Source organism: Odocoileus virginianus, chromosome 7, assembly GCF_023699985.2.
Source record: "Odocoileus virginianus isolate 20LAN1187 ecotype Illinois chromosome 7, Ovbor_1.2, whole genome shotgun sequence".
NCBI lineage: Eukaryota > Metazoa > Chordata > Mammalia > Artiodactyla > Cervidae > Odocoileus > Odocoileus virginianus.
The window spans coordinates 15,610,688-15,631,526 of NC_069680.1; the positions used below are offsets into that span (position 1 = coordinate 15,610,688).

Below are 20,839 nucleotides of genomic sequence, written 5' to 3' on the forward strand. Positions count from 1 at the left end.
GGATAAGAGAGAAAATAAAGCCAGAATCGTTAAAGTAGCCAACCCACAAAAATGTGAATTCTTTTTGTTTTCTTAGTTCTTTAGTGCCTGCGTATAAACCTGTCTTGGTCCCAAAAGGATTTATAGCAATTTGCCAAAATGTATACAATACAATAGATTTTCTATATAGTAAATGACGTCCAGAGGGAGGTTAGTATGCAAACAGTGGAACAGCTCATGAGTTTGTGAGAAGCGGGCCACAAATTTATCTCTAGGCATCTGGCAGGCCACTTGAAGAGGAAGATGGTTTCTGTTGTTAGTCACTAAGTTGTGTCTGACTCTTTTATGACCCCGTAGACTGTAGCCTGCCAGAGTTCTCTGTCCATGGGATTTCCCAGGCAAGAATACTGGAGTGCATTGCCATTTCCTCCTCCAGGTGATCTTCCCAACCCAGGGATCACACCCATCTCTCCTTCACTGCAAGCAGATTCTTTACTGCTGAGCCACCAGGGAAGTCCTGTGGTTTCAGTTAGATGAGTCAACATCCATGAGATGAAAACACAGCCCCTTCCTCCGCCCCGACCAGAAAGAACACCTTCCATGGGACCTCATTGCAGGTGCACACGCCATACAGAGTAGTAAACATGTTCAAGAGCATCCTTACAGGAAATACGAGTTCCATCCCAAGGCTGTCTTGTACTGTCCCTTAGCGTAAGCAGGAGGTGTGGGGCTAAGCACAGCCAAGTGCGCATGCGCGAACCTAAGCCTTGCAGGTGGTGGAGATTCCCGGGGACTCCACTGCTCCAGGGGAGACAACTGTGCCCCCAGGAGAAGCGGACCCCATTCATTAGGCCCCTCGATCAACGCTGTTTCCCTCAGCTGGACTTCTGACAAGTGTTCAGCAGGGGAGTTTGAAAGAAAGTGAAAGTGAAGTCGCTCTGTCATGTCCGACTCTTTGCGACCCTATGGACTGCAGCCCACCAGGCTCCTCCGTCCATGGGATTTTCCAGGCAAGAGTACTGGAGTGGGTTGCCATTTCCTTCTCCAAGAGATCTTCCCGACCCAGGGACTGAACCTGGGTCTCCCGCATTGTAGGCAGACGCTTTACTGTCTGCGCCACCAGGGAAGTCCCTAGTTTGAAGCTGTACCCAATTCAGTTTGGAACCTCCTATGGTACCACCTTATATTGATAATTAGGGCGCTCCTGTTGTCTAGTAGCCAGTTAGAAGGCTGGATTTCACCATCCACGTGTGAAGATTAAGGCCAGGGAGCTTGAAGGCAGTACCTCCAAAGAATGACAGAGAAAAGAATGGCTTCTTCTTTCTAAGATTCAGGCTACTCTTTGGCTCAGTTTCTTTAAAGATCATCTTGACTTCTGGTTGGTTTTTCTATTTACTACAGCCAAACAATGAGCCTGAGAAAGAGTGCAAAGGCCACTCCGCTCCTTGGCAGTTTAATTCCTTTATTTTTACCAAGTCCACAGACGTGGCTGTCGGCGAACATCCTCAGGGATGCTTGGGTCACGTATATTTACTACCATTTTAGGAAAGGGAAAATGGAGTCACATTATCTTTCACAAGATGACTCAACAGGTTGGGCATAAAGGCCATCCTGCAAACCTCTCTGCCACTTATCCTCCAAAAAGAGGCCACTTGGTTTCCCATGTCAAGGGCACTGGCTTATAAGATGTTGCACATCAGATGTACACCCTCCTCCTTGAGAGTCACCAGCCAGGCTCTCCAGCACCTTCTCCAGGCTGTGAGGATCAAGGGGGCTGCAGATGTGTGGTCCAGCCCTGACCTCTGCCTGTGCTTTTCATCGCCTCATGAGAGGTCCAGAAGGCATGCACACGGTGGTTTCTGGCTTCTGTTGACCTCTCTCTCTAGCCCTTGACCCTGCGGTTAGGAATCAGTTATGGGCTAAGTTGGATGCACTCAGTGTAGACCCTGGTTATTGATGCTCACACCAAGGCTGAACTTCAGACTTCTGCAGGGTCAGAAGGGCTGGGCTCTTCCTGCCTCTGTGAGAATCTCCAGCAATGTAGGGCGAGGAGACGCTCCCTGACCCACCCCCTTCCTTTTAACTCACCCCTTAATAACTAGCCGGAGGTCACAGACTAAAGATCAGGACCGCTCTGACCCATAGACACATGTGCTTTGTTTGGCTGCCCAGTGTTTTGGAAAACTTTTTCTTAGTTGCCAATATTTAAAACTTGAGAGATTTTTGCAGAAAGAGCACAATTTCTGGCTTCTCTTGGCAAAAAAGAAGATCCAGCTGTACTAAGCCAACTTTCCATCCCCAGAGCAACTAGGAGCAGCACCCCGATTTAGAAAGAGGGCAGGCACACCCGGTTCTCCAGTCCCCTCTCCTGATGCTTGCAGCCCTCAGACTGGAGATACCCGCTCCTCCCCGCCAGACTTCCTTCCTTGGTTAGAGAAGAGAATTGCAGATGTTCCCAGGCCAGCAGGTGACCGCCAGCAGGTGACGTGGCTTCACCTGTGCAAACCTGGGGCTCCTGCTATCTGATTGTCACCCTGTCCCACCCTCCTCCCTCCCAAAGAAGTGTGAGTCAGCCTTCGTGCTTATCTTAAATAAGCCTTCAGAGGAGGTCTTCTTAACCTGGGGCTCACCTGCTCAGAAATGATTAATACTGCTGTGGGGAACCCAGAGGGATGGGGAGGGAGGTGGGAGGGGCCTTCAGGATGGGGGACACATGTACACCTGTGCCTGATTCATGTCAATGTACGGCAAAAACCACTACAATATTGTAATTAGCCTCCAATTAAAATAAATTAATTTTTTTAAAAACTTAAAATCAGTTTAGAGTGAAAGATGGTGAAGGAGATATAAGTTTGAGCAGACAGTGCACACCCTCCTGGGTGTCTCCCGCAGAGCAGCCCAGGGATTCATGTCAGCAGAAAATCCCTCCCCATGGTCAGGAGCGGTGTGCCTGGACCCCAGAGCGAAGGTCACCTGATGAGAGCTGGCCTGTGAGGAGCCACTGTGGAGATGGAACTGGTGGGAAGGCAGAGAAAGAAAAGGAGAAATACCCTGACTTCTCGCTGCCTCCCACCCCACTGTCCTGCCAATGCCTCCATTGAACACAGTGGGCAGCCAGCCCACAGGGGTTGGGGTAGTGGTGGAGGCAGTCTCTTAATGAGCAAAGCAGTGAAGGGATAAGAAAAGGATCTGAAGACACATGGCCCCAGGCTTGGCACAGTGGGGATATGAGTTAAGACATATCCCATTCAGTCACGGAATCAAATCTGGATGAAAGAGAGAAGTTCTTATGTTATGATCTAGAAAACATAACCACATCCCTCAAGAGTTGACAGAGATGCAGGTGGCTGATAAACCTTTGCCAAAATGTTTTATTCCCCCGACATCAGGAAAGAAAAAAGGTGTAAATCCGTGACTCTTAGGAGACACGTATCTAATGTCAGATCTTGCAGGAAATATTGTGAAAGCCCATCACAAAAGCCAAGGCAGCCATGTCTCCACCCGTGTGACCTCAAGCCGGCCCTGATCCAGAAGAGGCATCTTGGCTGTCAAGGGGCGTCTCCAAGGAAACTGACAGCTGGGGAGGGCGGCCTCCAACTTCCTGGGTAACTGAGTAGCTGCTGAAGGTGGGGCTTCCAGGAGATGGGCTGAGCCTGGACCCCACAAGGCAAGCTAATCAAGGTCAGCAATGGGATGTGCCCTCCAGGAATCAGCAGAGGAATCTGAAGGTCTTCCAGGCTAAGGCACCTGATGGGGCGTGTCTACTGGAGGGGAGGGAGCAGGCAAACAAGGAGGAATTTCAGGACTCACTGCTGGGAGATGAGTGAGCAATAGATAATAGGAGTGAATGGACTGTTGCTCACCAGGCTCCTCTGTCCATGGGATTCTCCAGGCAAGAATACTGGAGTGGGTAGCCATTCCCTTCTCCAGAGTATCTTCCCCACCCAGGGATGGAACCTGGGAATGTGAGCAGATTCTTTACCATCTGAGCCACCAGGGAAGCCCCGATAAAATAATAGCTATTATAGTTCAGTTCTAAGCAGCTACTATTGCCAAGCACTGGTCCAAACACTTGATGTTGACTTAACTCACTTATTTATTCATGTAATTAATTGACCAAGGTACTGCTATTATTAACCCTATTTTTCTGATGAGGAAGCTGAAGCATTGGTTCTTTGGACCTTTCAGATTCCTTGTATTGGTACTTTCATCTTTTTTTTTTTTAAACAGACGACTGATGGAGGATTTTCCACTTTTTATTTTGCCAAGTAAGGGGGACTAGTTTTCCAAAGAGAGTGTATATTTCCAACGTCCAAGTCAGGACCCTGAAAGAAAACAGTGACATCTATTATCACAATCACTCCGCAAAATAAAGAATATTTCACACTAAAAGAGCCAAAGATATAATCTTGGAGAAGTAATGAAGTAATTTGCCCTACTAGTGTGTGGCAGATTCAAATCCAGGCAGTTGGATCCAGAAATGAAGGTGACTGATTGATTTCTGGCCAAATGTAGCTCATGGCTTCTCTGGAGAGTAAGGGAGGTGGGGGGATTCTCAAGGGAGCCGGTTGGGGAGTGGCTTGTTCAGGAGGGCAGTGGAGAAGAGTGCACACCAGTTACATAAATAACCACTTTATTATGTGTGCGTCCAGCAGGGGTGGAAGGTAAGACTGGAGATGTGGGCTGGGGCTTCAGGGAACTCCTTTGTCTAAAGAGGCATGATATAATCTCCACCTCGTGGGATTGTGGTAAGGGTTCAACAAAGTGCAGAAAATGCCAGAACAGCACCTGGCTGGGAGTCCACATCCCACTCAGATGAGCTTTCGAATACAGTATGGCTGCAGCTCTCATCGCTGTCACTGATGTTGCTGTTGGCATCACCATGGCAACCACACTGTGACAGCGTGAGGAGGAATCTCCAGAGGGTAGAGCTGGGTGGGATTTTCCAGCTCTGGAGTTCACAAACTTTGACATTTCTTGGATTTGGGACTTTTTAAACAGAGGACTGAAGGAGGATTGTCCACTTTTGATTTTGCCAAGTAAGAGAGAGTAGTTTCCAAGGAGAGAGCACATTTCCAATGTCAAAACAAGGAGATTGGAGGGGAAAAACGTACCATCTGCTATTACCGTCACTCCATAAAATAAAGGACATCTGCACACAGAAACAGTAGGAAGGACACAATCTCAGAGAAAAGGGCAGTCCTTGAAATCAAGTAATCTGGTTCTAGGACTTCCCTGGTGGCTCAAATGGTAAAGAATCTGCCTGCAATGCAGGAGACCTGGGTTCTAGCCCTGGGTCAGAAAGATCCCCTGGAGAAGGAAATGGCAACCCATTCTAGTATTCTTGTCTGGAGAATTCCACGGACAGAGGAGCCTGGGGGGCTACAGTCCGTGGGGTCTCAAAGAGTTGGACACAACTAAGGGACTAACACTTAATCTGTCCTTTAAAAAAAAAAAAAAAGGAGGCTGCTAGGTCGTTCTTTTTCATCTTCAGCTTCGGCCTGGCATTTGGGAACCACAGTTATCCATCCTCCCATGCCCCTCTGCAATGGGTTGTCCATAAAGTTCCTTCAAGTTTTCCCGTAAGTTGTTACTGAAAACCTGAATGAACATTTTGGCCAACCAATATATAGACATGGCACTGGGTTGGGCTCAGTAAGAGACTGATAGGTTCTGAGCTGTATTCCTGGATTTTGTTGAATGTTCCCTGTTGGCAGAAGACATATTTGGAGTCGCCGTGATGTGCAGTTGCCATAGTGGCCCCGGCCACTCGTGAGAATGAGGATCACAGTGAACCAGGAATGGGCCTGGGGGTCTGAAGACATGGTCGACCTTCGGCATGTCCCTCCTCCTCTCAAGGCCTCCGGGTCCATGACTCTAAAACTAGAGTGTGGAGACCTTCTCCAGCTCTGGGAGTCTGCAAACCTGGGAGAGATTACGTGTAACTTGCTTATCTACAGCATCCTTATTTCATTTTCTTCAACTATTTTCCAAGCCCTTTGATTGAAGCAAGCTCCCCTGATCCTCTCTGAAAGCCTGGTAGCCAGCAAAGCTCTCCAGGCCCCCTGCCATCATCAAGTCCATATTTAAGAATGGCAGTGGGCCGCACTGCCCGGGCTGAAATGTGATGTGTGTTTGGCCCCGCAGAGTGCAGTGTAACTATACACCACTGATCAGACCCTGGCGGACTTATCAATGGGCTCTGACAGGTACTTGCTGGCTGCCTTCCCGGGCTGGGAAGGTCTCCTCCAGCCAGCCAATGGGATGCCCTCCCTTTGCCTTTGATGTTCATGAGGCCACCTCAGAGGGAAGGCTTGCCCTGCCAGGGACAGTGTTACCATGAGACCCAGATGTACCAGCCTGTGGGATCAAGAAGTCTGGTGAGCTTGGGGTGGGGTGGGGGGGAGCAGCTTCTGGGACACCACCTCCACCACCCCACCCAGCCCCTGGAGGCTCCGCAGGCAGCTCCTCCAGCTTCTGACCACTTTCCTCTTGCCTGTCCCCTCTCCTGAAACCGCATTTCCTTTCAGAGAATGACTAGCCATAAAGGCTTTACCTTTTCAAAGTGCTGTATAATCTTTAATGAGCTAATCCTCTTCTCCCTGGGGTGGTTGGTGAGCAGGCTGCTTTTGCTTGGGAAGAAACTGGAGTGACTTGCTCCAGGTCACCTCAGGCCAACCCAGGATTGTGGGTGCACAACAAATTGTCCCCAGCCCCTAATGACGGCCTTTGTTGTGAGACTTCTGTAATTGATTGCTCTTTGTGACACTGTTGGCTCCCCGCAGGGCAGGACTCCGGGTTTCCTTTTTTTCTGCCTAGAGACTTGGCCAGACCTGCTGTCCCCATCTGCACAGCATGCAAGGACCACAGTCTCCAGCGGAGGAGAACGTGCCCTCGATAGCTTTTAGCTTTGAGTCCAGGAGTGCGCAACCACCGATAGCGTGCAAAACCTAGCCCCCTGTCTGCTTTCGGATGGCCCGTGGGATAAAAATGGTTTTGACACTTTGAAATGGCTGGAAACCAATCAAAAGGAGAATATTTTTCAATATGGGAAAATTACATGAAATTCAAATCCCAGGGTCCGTAAAGAAAGTTTTATTAGAACACAACCATACTCCCTGGTCCACACATGGGCTGTCTCCTTTTGCACCTCACAGGCAGAGTCTAGTTGCAACGGAGGCAGTATGGTCCACAAAGCCTAAAACAGTTACCATCGTGGGCTGTATTATGTGTTCACCCCTCCCCCCAAGTCCATATATGGAAGTACCTCAGAATGTGACCCTGTTTGGAAATCTTTGCAAAAACAATTACTTAAGATGAGACATTCCTGGAAGAAGATAGTCCCCTGGTCCAATACGACTGGTGTCCTTAGGAAAGAGGAAATTTGGATGCAGATATACACACAGGAAAAAACACCATGTGAAGATGAAAGCAGAGATCTCAGTGATGCTTCTCCAAGCCAAGGAACTTCAGATATTGCCAGCAAACCAGGAGCTGGGGGAGAGGCATGGGATAGATTCACTCTCCCAGTGCTCAGGAGGCTTCAACCTGCCAACACCTTGATCTAGGACGCCCAGCGTCTGGCAAGTGAGGCAGTACATTTCAGCCACCCAGCCTGTGATACTTTGTTACTACAATTCCAGTATGTTTATTATCTGACTCTTTACAGAAAAGGTTTGTGGATCCCTGTTAAATTAGGTAGAAACTTGGAAACAGAGTGCTATTCGTCTTCACTCAGGACCTAGCCTCTGTGTGCCACAAACTGGCTCCTGTCACTCCTGGGACTTCCCTGGTGGTCCAGTGGCTAAGACTCCAAATCCCAATGCAGGGGGCCTGGGTTTGATCCTGGTCAGGGAACCCACATGCTGCAACTAAGACCCATCGCAGCCTAAATAAAAAATTATTAAAAAAAAAAATCTATCCCTCTTGTGTCCTCTTCCCTCAGGATTCATGGATAACTGACCACTTCTAAAAGCAGGTCAGTAAATACAGACTCAGAGTGGCAGGTGATGGCTTAGTAAGTTGGCCCAGAGATAACAGCTGGCCGCCTTCTTGTTTTAAATGTCTTATCCCAGAGGCAGGAGTCTCTGTGGGAGGAGACCTCTCTGGTCCCTCATCTCACATGGCTTTGAGCCACTGCCCACACTGTTCATGAACGGAAAGCTCATTCTGAGATGAAAGAACCAACAGCTCCTGAGGCTCCAGCGAACCAAACTGGAGCTGTCCTAACCTCAGAGGAGGACAAGAGTGTGGAGAAATGGAGCACGACCAGTCATTGTGAAGGCTGAGACCAGACGGTCAGGTTCATGTCCTGGTGTGGATGTGAGAACTCTGAATATCCATGTCCTAGGGCTGCCATGACACAGCACCAAAAAAAAAAAAAAAAAAAAAAAAACTGGTTGACTTAAAACAACAAAAATGTGGGCCATGCTCCCTCCGAAGGCTCTTGGGAAAAACTCTTCTCTGCCTCTTCCAGCTTCCAGTGGCCACACGCACTCCTTGGCTTGTGGCAGCCTCTCTCCAGTCTGCATCTGACTTCACAAGGCCTTCTGCCCTACGTGTGTGTCCTCTCTTCTCATAAGGACACCCGTCATTGGATTAGGGCCCACCCTACTCCCAAGATGACTTAAACTCAAGATCCTTCACAAATTAAATCTGAGAAGACCGGTGTTTCCCAATGAGATCATGTTCTGAGTTGGACTTGAATTTGGGGTGGGTGAGAGGTGCAGGGGTGGATCTTCAACTTAGTACAGTATGGTTGAAAGTGAGAGAAGCCCCAGCCAAGCTTGCTCTAATCAAAAGAGAATCGTTTGGCTCCTATAACTAGGAGGTTTAAATGTGACTCTTCAGGCACACAGCAGGGGTTCAAGTAATGCCCTTACAATCCATCTTTTTCTCATCTCCTGGCTCTCTGTTCCTCTGTGCTGGCATCGTTCAGGCAGGTTCCCCTCCTGCGTGGTGATAAGAACGCCTCCCACCCTCCATGTGTGGTTGATGCATGCATGTTGATGCATGCTCAGTCCCTTCAGTCACGTCCTATCCTTTGCGACCCTGTGGACTATAGCCCGAAAGTCTTGTCTGTCCATGAGATTCTCCAGGCAAGAATATTGTACTGGGTTGCCATTTCCTCCTCCAGAGGATCTTCCCAACCCAAGGATTGAACCTGCATCTCTTATGTCTCCTGCATTGGCAGGTGGGTTCTTCACCACTAGCGCCACATGTCCACCCAACATATCTCCCTCCAACCTCTCTGTGCTAGGCTCCCATTGTCCGTCCAGCCAGTCCCAGTAGAGAAAGTACTTTTTTCTTGAGTTTTTAGGAAAAGTCCTCATAGGACTCTATCTGACTTGGTTGGTACGCTAATTCCTACACAAGTGACTCTGCAGGGGCCAGAGAACTAGTTAGCTGGGCCTGCCTGGATCACGTGTCCACGTGTGGAATCAGAGAGTGGGGGTGCCCCACCTGAATCCCTGGGGTAAAGCAGGAGATTCCTCCTGAAGACATGGGACCTGGAAGACCCTGGGTGGACATCATCAGAGGCCATAACAAACACACAGCTCTAGTTCAGAGGCAGCCAGGTAAAGTTAAAGTTAGTGTTAGAGGCCGATTCCCACAAACCATTTCTGCTGCTTCTATTTCATCTCTTTTTGGTGAAGACTAACGTGGAATTGGATGCAGAACTGGGGGAGACTTCCCCTTGGCCCTTGTTTTTGAAAAGTTCCTTCCCCCACTGCTCTCCTAGTTGCTAAATATCCTGCCAATTGTTACTCTTCTGTCAGAACCCAAAGGTGGGGCATCATTATTCAGGCCTGGTGGGCCAGGCAGGAAAGCGTGTGCTGGACAGGACCCCAAAACTGTGGCGTGAATGCAGTCTTGTAAAGAGGCTCAGATGCTGCTGGCATGCTTCATGGTTGGGGGACAGGGGAGGTGGTAGTTAAGAACTAACTCCTAAAGCTGTGCATGTCTACAAGCAGCCCTTAAAAACCAGAAAGACAATCACATCAACCTCCAGGGGAGCTTCATTCATTCATACATTCAGCAAGCTTTTTTTTTTTTTTTTTTTTTTTTTTGAGAATGTCTGTGCCAAGCTCTGTTTTAGCCACTGGGAATACAAAAGACAAAGGAGATTCAGACTGTCAAAGGGTCACTTTTTTTTTCCACTGGGGAAACATGCACAGAAACAGAAAATTCATAAAACTGTGTGGTTAGTGGTGAGAGAGGGGCCCAGGGAAATCCAAGAGTGAACAAGGGGTGTGGCTGGGAAATTCTCCTGGAAGAGGTGAGGAAAATATGCCTCCTGTAGATCAAAGACTTGGTTTTAGAATCAGGGTGAATCAACCTAAAACTACTTTTTGGTTTCAAATAGCAGAAAATGCAGCTCAAACTGAATTCAGGAATAGAGTTCATTTATCTTCTCATGTAACTGAAAGTCCAAAAGAAAGATGTTTGATAGAGAGGTTCACCATGTCTTCAGGACTGGGGTTCCATTTCTCTGCCTTTCCTTCAACTCTGCTGTCCTCCATGGGTCAGCTTCTTTCTTAGAAGCTGGCTTCCCTCATGGAAACAAAAGGGCTGCAGCAGATCCAGGCCTGACATCCACTCACCACATGGTCCAGGGGACTTCACATTCTAAGCAAACCTTCTGCCATTCACTCAGTTGCACAGGCTTCATTCACGTGCCTGCTTCTGGTGTAGTAACTGTGGTCAGGAGCGTGGAACACAGTGACCTCTTATCGTAGGTCACAGCTCTGCCCCTGGAGCTAGGGATAGTGTCAGATGTTTGGAATGGAGAAACAAATGCAGCCAACATGTGTCTGCTTTTCATGGGAAGTAGAATGCCCACCTGAGCTTGCTGAAACTTTCATCAGCACACACTGGCATTGGTTAGAGCTGAGTCTTCAGTGAGGAGTCTTATAACCAAGAAGGGAGCGAAGGGGCTCTTAGCTTCTGAAAACCAAGAGACAAAAAACCTGTTCTTCAGGGAAAGAAGCCATATCATGCTAAGTCACTTCAGTCGTGTCTGACTCTTTGTGACCGCCATGGACTGCAGCCTACCAGCCTCCTCTGTCCATGGGATTTTCCAGGCAGGAATACTGGGGTGGGTTGCCGTTGCCTCCTCCAGGGGTCTTCCCGACCCAGGGATCGAACCTGTGTCTCTTACATCTCCTATTGGCAGGCAGGTTGTTTACGCTAGTGCCACCTGGGAAGCCCATATGAGCCTTCGTCATACCCTGGCATCTGTGATGCTTTAAACCAAAGCCTCATCTGGCTTGGTCAGCCACCCCATCTTGGAGAACTGGGGCAGGAGTGCATCACCCAGTATAGCTGATGGTGCAGTTTCAGTGACCCCCAAATCTCACTGTCTTCATACTAGTCTACCATGGGTCATGCTGAACGCCCAGGGCAATGATCTTCCATGGGGTGACTCAGGGATCCAGGCAGAAGGAGTCTCCATCATCCTGAACCTCCACTCCTGGAATGCTCTTGCTGTTCAGTCGCTCAGTCGTGTCTGACTCTGCGACCCCATGGACTGCAGCACGCTGGCTTCCCTGTCCTTCACCATCTCCCAGAGCTTGCTCAAACTCATGTCCATTGAGTCAGTGATGCCATCCAACCATCTCGTCCTCTGTCGTCCCCTTTTCCTCATGCCTTCTATCTTTCCCAGCATCCGGGTCTTTTCCAATGAGTCATCTGGCTGTTCGCATCAGGTGGTCAAAGTATTGGAGCTTCAGCATCAGTCCTCCAATGAATATTCAGGACTGATTTCCTTTAGGAGTGACTGGTTTGATCTCCTTGCTGTCCAAGGGACTCTCGAGCATCTTCTCCAACACCACAGTTGCTCATTCGTGTTCATCCCTTTGCAACCACACAGACTATAACCTCTGCCCATGAAATTCTCTGGGCAAGAATACTGGTGTAGGTAGCCATTCCCTTTTCCAGGGACTCTTCCCCAAACCAGGGATCAAACCCAGGTCTCTTGCACTGCAGGCAGATTCTTTACCATCTGAGCCAGTAGGGAAGCACCTCCCAGAATGTACACCCTCCTAGAACAGAATAACAAGGGAAGAGTCAGCTGGAGAGTCAAACCCTGGAAGTTAAATGCCTCCACCCAGAAGTGACGCCCAGCTCTTTTGCTCACACTCCACTGACTAACATAGGTCACATGGTCACATCTGACATCAAGGGGCAGGTGAGTGTGTACCCAGAAACAGAGAAGTGCATGGTAGTGAATGTGGAGACGCCTACGACAGTGGAATTCCTGGGTTCCTCCAGTGAGAGAGCGGAGAGCTGTGCCAGGTGCCTGCCTGCCTACTTCCCTTCAACCAGTCTTCTGTGATTCCAGCTGCCACACGCTGGAGCTTGTTTCCAGAGGGGGAGGAGACTGGCAATGGAAAGATTAGCCGCTCCCTGGGTTCCACACAGGGATCAGTATTTTCAATAGTACTTTGTGAGTTCAGCCTCAAAGTAAATGGTTAATTCATCTTGTATCAACAGCACTGTGATTCATAATGTAAACTTGGAGAATCCTTGATGTTTCGGGCCCACATTCCTTTTAATTTGGCTCTGCATTCTTTTAAAGCCACAGCGTGCTCACTTAATAGAATGCAGCATGCAAATGCACAAGTTTTTGCCTAGAGGCAATTTAGCCTGGCTGTTTCAATGGATGTCTTCTTTCAAGTGTATATTCTTTCTTAAATTATTTACTGGGTAAACACACTTTGCATTTTCAAAAGGGAGATTAAGACTGCTTGCTGCAGACCTAGTGGAACATAAAGCCCCCACCACCCCATCCCCAACCCTGTCCAAAGTTAGAAAGTAGTTACTTTGGGCTTCCCCCAGAGTTCCTTCTCTGCCTCTCGAGCTGGGAACCCCGCTTCCTGGCTTGTGGTTCTGACTCTCTCTGGACTCTGCATTCCTTTCTGCTTCGCCTGCAGCCGTACCTGCCAGCAGCCCCTGGCCGGGACAGTACTCCAGGCCTCCTCACAGATGGGGCCCTCCAGTGCCAGCCCATGTTTCCCTGTCCAGGCTGGCTCGGTCTTATTCACCCAAGGGTCCCAGTGGTTCACTTTTCTGGTCCTTAGAGGCTCTGTGAACACCAATTCTCTTTATTTACTTATTTATTTGCCCCTCTGCATCATTCATCTCAAATATTTGCCAGCCTTTGGTTGAAAGCAAACCTTCTCTCCTGCTGACCTTTTCCACTGCCAGCACCCAGTTCCATGAAGACCGTTCCTTCTCCCCGCTTCAGGGAAAGGTCCCAGTAGTGCAGTGTTCCATCTTTGGGGGACTTTTTTGTTTATTCATGTAGTTACTCAGTCGTGTCCAACTCTTTGTGACCCCATGGACGGTAGCCTGCCAGGCTCCTCTCTCCATGGGATTTCCCAGGCAAGAATACTGGAGAGGGTTGCCATTTCCTTCTCCAGGGGGTCTTCCCTACCCAGGGATCGAACCTACGTCTCTTGGCACTGGCAGGGGGTTCTTTACCACTGAGCCACCAGAGATGCCCTTTGGGGGATTTACCTCAGCTTTTAACTTCAGGTTTTTCTTTGTAGACTCCCTGAGATTTTCCTGCAAATTAAATTTGCGCAGATTTCTTCTCCATTCTCCTTTGAATAGAATGATTACAATTATAGTTCTTTCATTGTCATCCTTTGGATGGATCTCCCGGGGACCCACTTAGCAGTCTCCATGACTTGTGCTGGGGCTGCAGAGGTGACGGTGCCAGGAACTGAGGATGCACCAAGGTCTTTCTGAACCTCTGTGAGCCTGTGGCACCTTTCTTGGGATCAGGTGTGTGTGCACTGAGTGAATTAAAGATACGACCCATTAGGAAAGATCATGAGTGAAACCCACTTCTCTTTGCCTGGAGATGAGGGAAACCCAATTAGGAAGACCAGGAAAGAGCTGAGGATTTAGGGATCCCTGTGTCTTCATTTTTCTAACCATGCCTCGGATTAAACAAGTAACACTCACAGTTAATCCTTTATAAATTAGCATCATGGATGCCTTGGGGCCCTCAACCCACAAATAAAATGGTTGTCAACCAAGAGACACACTACCGTATATTACTTAAGGCAGAATTTTAAAGAGTTTTCATGCTTTTAATCTGTTTCACTGCTGAGTTTCAATTTTGCTGATTTCCTTTGCAAGTCTGATGTGGGTGACTCTGGTAAATAGAGATTTTGACAGTGACTTGGGCAAACAGGATGGGTAGGGACGGTTCTGAAGATTTCTGCCCCTTCCTGAAATAAGAGGGGAAAATCCATCTAGGTTTTAAATCAAGCCACCACGTCGCACTGACCAGTGTTCGTAATTAGCCTCGCTTTTAACAAGCCATGAAGTCCCGTTTTTATTTCTTTATTTTGGAGACAGAGGATCTTCCTGGCTCCTGAGTAAATATGGCCTGTTAAGTCTGAATTAGCTGTCATCACAGAAGAATTAATGTCAGGGTGCAGCCTTTCTAGTGGAGAAGGGAAGAAGCAAACGAGACAGATCTTAGCTGAGCCTTACGTGATAAATGAGGACCAGGCGAATCATTCATCTCCTTCGAGGAAAGTGGACACAGACACTAAAGCAGTTTTGCGGAAGACGTGTCAGCAAATGTGATCATTTTGTAACCTGTCAGGAGGAGAGAGCTGGTCCTTCAAGGGGGGCCACAAGGGAGTGGGTTTGTCTGATGCGACTGTCTCTGTCCATGCATTTAGGCTTGGGGAAGAAGGGGGTGGGTGAGGGAGGATCCAGCTGAAACCACAAGGATGCTGTCATCCTTCTGAGAAAGAAACTCATCCAGAAGCTAGGAAAGACTGTGAACACCTTGTAAAGATGTATTCTCGAAGATGTGAGATTAGGAGGATGGGGTCTCTGTTAAACTGGGGTCTGCGTGGTCCCACCTCGCTCCTCCTATGGGAGTCTCCATCCAGTGTTCTGTGTCTAGACGGGCAGCAGAACTTTTTCTTCTTCGTCGTCTTTTTAATATTTATTTATCTGGCTACACCATGCCTTTGTTGTGACATGCAGGATCTTCCATTTTAATTGTGGCATGGGAGACCTGTAGTTGGAACATGAGAACTCTTAAGTTGGGGCATATGGGGTCTAGCTTCCTGACCAGGGATCAAACCCCAGGCCCCCTGTATTGAGAGCATGGAGTCTTAGCCACTGGACCACCAGGGAAGTCCCCAGCAGGCCTTTTTCTGCTTGATATTTGGAGGACGGACAAATGGGGTTTGCTGTGAGGTCTTGATGGCATGGACAGCCCGCCTGGAGGGCCCACCAGTCCGCCTCTATTTCTGCCTGCTTGGTTTGGTGGGAGCGAGTGTGGGCGAGGCTGTTTGACCCAGCTTCCCTTGGAAAACCTCAACCCCAGATTGTGATGTTTGACCTCTTTTCTCAGAATGAGGTAACAGATTATGAAACAACTTCATCAGAAGCCCTCTGCAGGCATTCTCGGAGCATGCATCTTCACTCTAGTTCTTCGAGCTCCCAGTTTCCCATCTGCATTTAGCAGAGCCAGGGCTGAGGGGGTGGGAGTCCCGAGAGGTGAGCCCCCCCCAACCAAAGCACATCAGGCACCTGGGCCATATTTTGTAGAACCTGCATTTCCATCTTTTTTTTTTTTTTTTTTTTTTTTTTTTTGCCACGGAGCACATGTAATGTTTCCTGCTGGCGTCACAGAGCGTGAGCCCCAGTGACAGATGATGGTTTCGTAGCCTGAGCTGCAGGCTTGACACTTGCTTCTTAATCTTGTCCTTTTCTTCCTAAGTCTCTCTTTTACTTTTCCCTGGGTATTTCTGTACAGGTAAGTATCTTACTGTGACATGTTTCCTTAGTCTTTCACTTTCACGGGAAACACTGAGGGGGAAAAAAAAAACCCAAAAAAAACGAGGCTTGTCTCACATGTTAAATTAAAAAGAGAAGCTCGCATGGGGCCCTTGATCCCTGAAAGATTAGTGTGTGGGACTTGGAACCCAGAAAGCCATTTGATTCACCGTAGCTTCGCCGTAAGCATTTCTCCCAGTGCTGCATGACAGTCGCAGTAGAGTCGTTGATTTGCTGGTGGATCGTTTGCAGAAGCACAGAGCTGCGTGGTCTCTCTCACACACACCCCTCATACCGGGGTCTCTCACACACACACACACACACACCTCATCCCAGGCTCCCAACCCCCACCCATGAAGCCTCCCTTTGATTAGCCGACTTGGTCTTGTATGATCTTTGTCCTCTGTTTATCTGTGTGAATTGTATTTCCTCCATTGCTCTCTCCTAGAATCATCCAGAACCGGATCCTGATCGTCATCTTGGGCATCATCCTGGTTATCACCATCCTGACGGCGATCACTTTTTCTGTCAGAGGACACTGATGTATCTGCTCTTCCTTGATAAACAGCGACCACGGCTCGTTCTGAGTAATTAAGACAAAATGGTCACATGAATCATTTTCTTGCGCTGACAGGCTCTGAATGACCCTCCCTGTCTCTCTCGCCACTGTTCAGCTGAAGTGCAGAGACTGTAAAAATATTTTCTATTCCTGTTTGCATGTGGGTTGGTTTCCTTTTCTAGGTTTGTCTTTACCCAGGTTTGTCCTTTATAGGGGAAGACGAGTGTTTATTTGCCTTTTGGTAATTTCATCTACTGACCAGAATATCCTGGGTGACCTTCTTGCTTGCCCTGTGGACGTGGCAGGGGTCACGGTTGGGGAGAGGGCACAGATGAGTCAGTCACAGCAGCTTCTGATGGGCTGCGCTGTTTGCCACACACCTTTTGTCACCGATCAACCCTTCTGTGATGTCTGAGGATAAACAATGCAGAGACCAGCAGGGCCAGAGCCACTGACTGGCCCTGCAAACCAGTCCTGTTGCTCCCCAAACGTAATGAATATAGTCCACCTGCCTGAGTGTTTTCATTGTAAAGGTGGGTATTTAAAAGCAGTTGTGTGGGAAATTGACTTAGCACTTTCCCCGTTTTTCTATGCGTACTTTTTTTTTTAAACCCAAGAATATTTTTGCTGAGTCTGCCCAATATCCACTTTTCACAACTTTGATTACTGACTGCAATAAAGATTTCCTTGCCTTCCAAAAATCCCATCCTCCCCAGAATCTGGTGGCAGAGAGTACCCCAGCACAGTACTTCCTGGCGACCTCCTCTTCCCTGACCTGCATAGGCCTCTCTGTATCCTTTCCATCTTAATATTTGTACTGTCAAAAGGAGCCCTCATACATGCAGAGGGTCTGTCAAGGTTCTCTCCACATCCATTCCAGTATGTAAAGAGAACATGAATATTTCAGGAAGAGCAGGAACATGATGCCATCAGTGCGAAATTTCAGATGTGATTATCAATATGGTATAGTTCTATAGGCTGATCCACTGGAAATAAACTTGATGGGAAAACATTCGCTAACCTCCTTTCAAAGAATCAGGGGTCGCAGTGTGTTACAGTAGGACGGCTTGGGTTTTTCACTAACAAATGCGAGCACAGCCTTCCTGAATCCACAAGGTACTCAAACCTCTAACGTGCTTTGTGATTTTCTTTGGTTTCTTCCTGTCCAAGGGAACCGGGAATTGCCTTCAAAATGAGTTCATTTATGATCAGGCTCCAAGTTGCCTGAGCTGAGGTCATTCTCCCCCTAGTCATAACGCGAAATGTGTTTTTCTTAAGACTTCATAGGCACTTCCAGGGTCCTTTCTATCTTTTGGATATAATTGGGATCTTTGAATCCTTGAAAAGCAAACCTGTTCCCATCATAAAAAATGCTAACCACCTGTGCCCGTGGGCTGAGCTCACCTGGATGCAGCACTTGATTTTTTTTTTTTCTTCTCCCAGCTCAGAAGCGAACCATTATGGTTTAGAGAGGAAACACACAATGGCAAAATCCACCCGAGAAATTGCACTTATTGAAACAGGTTCAGGCCTGCATGTGTTCAGATAAATCATTTAGTATTGTGTAAATAAAGCCGCAGCCTTTACTTCTTGAGGATGGTGTGGGATTTTGGCAGAGCGCAGTAGACCAGCAAAAGAGAGGGAAGGCTGTACTAATTTTCCTATCAGCTTCAGGGCTCTATCCTAGCAAGAAAGAATCTTTTATTCTGATAACGGAATGAGTGTGTGTGAAACACATCAAAGAAATGGTGAAAAAGCAAGGCAACAAGTCATCTCCTTCTCATTTGGAAACTCTAATGGTGGGGAAGTATTCTACCAACCTTTGTGGTGGCTTCCCTCAAAACAGCTGGTCTTAGCTGAAGTGTATAATCGGTTACCCAGCCACAGCTCATGCCTATAGACTCTTCCTGAGGCCCCCTGGCAAGCCAGGTCGATCTGATCATCTAAACTTGCTGGCTTCTAAATATTTCACCTGATGTTCATGTTGAAAGTAGAGGTGGTGCAGAAAGAGGGTATGGCTCACCTCTCAATGGCAGCTTCTTTGGGGTTCTATCTCTTTATCAGCCCTTGCTGGAGACTTTGCCCCACTTCAACCTTAAGAGTGGGAAGAAGGTGAACAGATAACCCTTGGCCTAACAGCCCCATCCCGTCCACCTTGAGAACAACCTCCTAGACCGGGATAGTGAGCACTTTGTAGGAAGCTGGTCCGAAGGCCCCTGTGTCCCTGGCTGGCCTCCCAGATGCTGCAGACAGACTCAAGGAGCCCCCGGGAAGGAACACTGTTCACCCTGCTTCCCTGGAGAAGGGGGAAAGCCCACCGATTCAAAGCCATTCATAGAACTATGAAAGGTCCTAGCAACTTAGTACGTCGACCTTGATTGATGAATATCTCTAGAGTCAGGAGCCTTTGTTAAAAAATTGTGTTCAGCAGAAGGGTTGGAGGTTGCTGGGGAGGAGGAAGAGGAAGGAGGAAGCCCTTGCCATATAAAATTCATGCAGACTAAACAGTTTCCCTGACAGAATAAATAAAGCGGATGCTGCCCTGCTCCAGAATCAAAAGCAATTTAATTAAAGTCTCTTAAGTTGTAAAGAGTTTTAAATGTTCCATGTTGAAGACGAATGCCGGCAAATGCAGCGGGCCTGACGTCAGCTGCCAGGCCTGGACTGGGAGGCCATTTGCTATTCTGTTTAAGGCAGGCTGGATTGTCTTATTTTGGAACCAGCTTGGTGGGGGGTTTGCTTTGCTACTGCTTCTGAGCCCTGAGCTTCAAAGGCTGAAATTAATGGTGAACAAAATTGTGCGGCTCTGGCCGTCCCATGCGGGGCAAGCCCATTGAGGGTTATCATTAAGTAAAGAAATAAAGAGGGGGAAAAAAGCCTGCCTGTTCCAAAAACCTCATCAGATAATGACCTCAGTGATTGGATTTTCATTACCAAACAGCATCCAGAGATTATCTACTCCATGGAAGAAGGGAGGGGGAAGGGAAAAAAAAAAAAGAAAGAAAGGAAAGCAACTGTCTTTCTCTTCCTCTCTCCTTTTTTTTTTTTTTTGCACATCTTTTCTTTAAAACTGTCAGATCATTTCAGTATTTCAAATCCGAGGAAAACAGCCTGCCTGCTGCTGTATTTGAAGTTGTAATGGTGTCAAAAAGTCACGACTGACTGACAGCCGTCAGTCCCAGAGGGGCTCATTAAATCATAAAAACTTGACAAGGAAATAATTGCGCATCGCCAGCAACTTGGCGCCTGTTTAGACGTTTTTATTTTCTTTCATTATTAGTCCCCACCATTACGTTCATTAACAAATTGCATTAAACAACTGTTAAGGGCTAATGATTTGTTTATCGCTTTTTTTTATTATTATTATTTAAACATTAGCTGTGTCATGTGGTACCCCAGCAGCCTCTTGCCATCATCCAACTGAATATTTTTCCACTCCGAGCTCCGGGTACTGTTGGAATATGAAATAGATTATTCATTACTCTCCTCTTTGCCACTGATTTGGTTTCATGTAGCGTCTTCCACAGAGAAAGATGAAAACTTGTCAAAAATAGGTTATATCTTATTCGAAGGGGCAACAATAGCAGCAGGTACAGGCACACTTTAATATTTAATTAAGGTGGATGTTAACCCCTTTAAATGACTTTAGCTGTAAGTTCTATTCAAATGCAGAAGAGAAAAATAATTGTTCTTAATTTGCAACCTGTTTGGCAGGCACTCTTCATGGAGTTAGCTAGAAATTTAGAGCAGCATTTTTAAATAATGAAATTTCCCATCATAAATATGTATAGCCATTTGTCTACGTAGATGAGAATTAACTACCAGCCATGATTTCCTCATCTCTTTGGTCTGAACTGCTAGCCTACTGGGGCATCCAGTGCTCAGGAGTGGAGATGGCTTTCCTGGGAGAACGGTACATCCAGAGCCAAGGACTGTTGGTTGGTTGTGGCTGGGGCTGGTTTCCAAGGAACCTTTGAGTCCCCTGTCTCTGGTCCACTTGCCTCCCCCCTTTAGCTGAGTGTGTGGTTTGAAGACTGTGGCCTGGAGTGAAAGTGAGTAGGGACCTCTCAAAGGAACGCTTGTGCGTCCAGCCGGCTGGTGCTGGGAGGGTGTGACGGGGCGTGTCTGGGCCATCTCTCTGTGGTCAGTGAGCTCACTGCAAACAGTGCTTCCCTCATAGACAACAGAAGCAGTGCTTTCCTGGGACTGACCTTCCGCCTCTTTTTCTTTTCTGACTTGGCACTGGTGATGTGTTCAGCTTTTCCACGGGTTATGAGATTGAGGGAAAACGTTCCAGTATCATTATCGTTTTCCTAAGTCAGAAGTCAGTGGCATCTTCCAGGTTGTAACTGCTGGCTGCGTCTGGTCACCCCGTTTAATTTGATGAGCTCACATAACCATGCGGCCGCTCTCAGAGGCCCGGTTCATTGGCCGAGCTGGGGTGTTCTGGTCCGTGTCAGGGACTGGGGAGTACTTTTCTCCCAG

The 20,839-nt window shown here is 47.8% G+C and overlaps 1 protein-coding gene across 6 annotated transcripts in view; it reads left to right on the forward strand.

Moving 5' to 3' along the window:
* VTI1A (vesicle transport through interaction with t-SNAREs 1A) overlaps positions 1 to 19,687 on the forward strand; it is a 364,408-nt gene extending 344,721 nt beyond the window's left edge. For 4 of the 6 annotated variants that reach the window (XR_011488635.1, XR_011488634.1, XM_070470173.1 and 1 more), the window contains one exon: positions 16,244 to 16,397. Coding sequence is in view for 2 of the 6 variants with exons in the window: in XM_070470169.1 (XP_070326270.1) it covers positions 16,244 to 16,337 (94 nt within the window). In the remaining 4 variants the exon portion in view is untranslated. Of the gene's footprint in view, positions 1 to 16,243 lie in introns of all 6 variants that reach the window. The other 2 variants (XM_070470169.1, XM_070470170.1) reach the window with 1 other exon arrangement.
* The last annotated feature ends 1,152 nt before the right edge of the window (positions 19,688 to 20,839 follow it).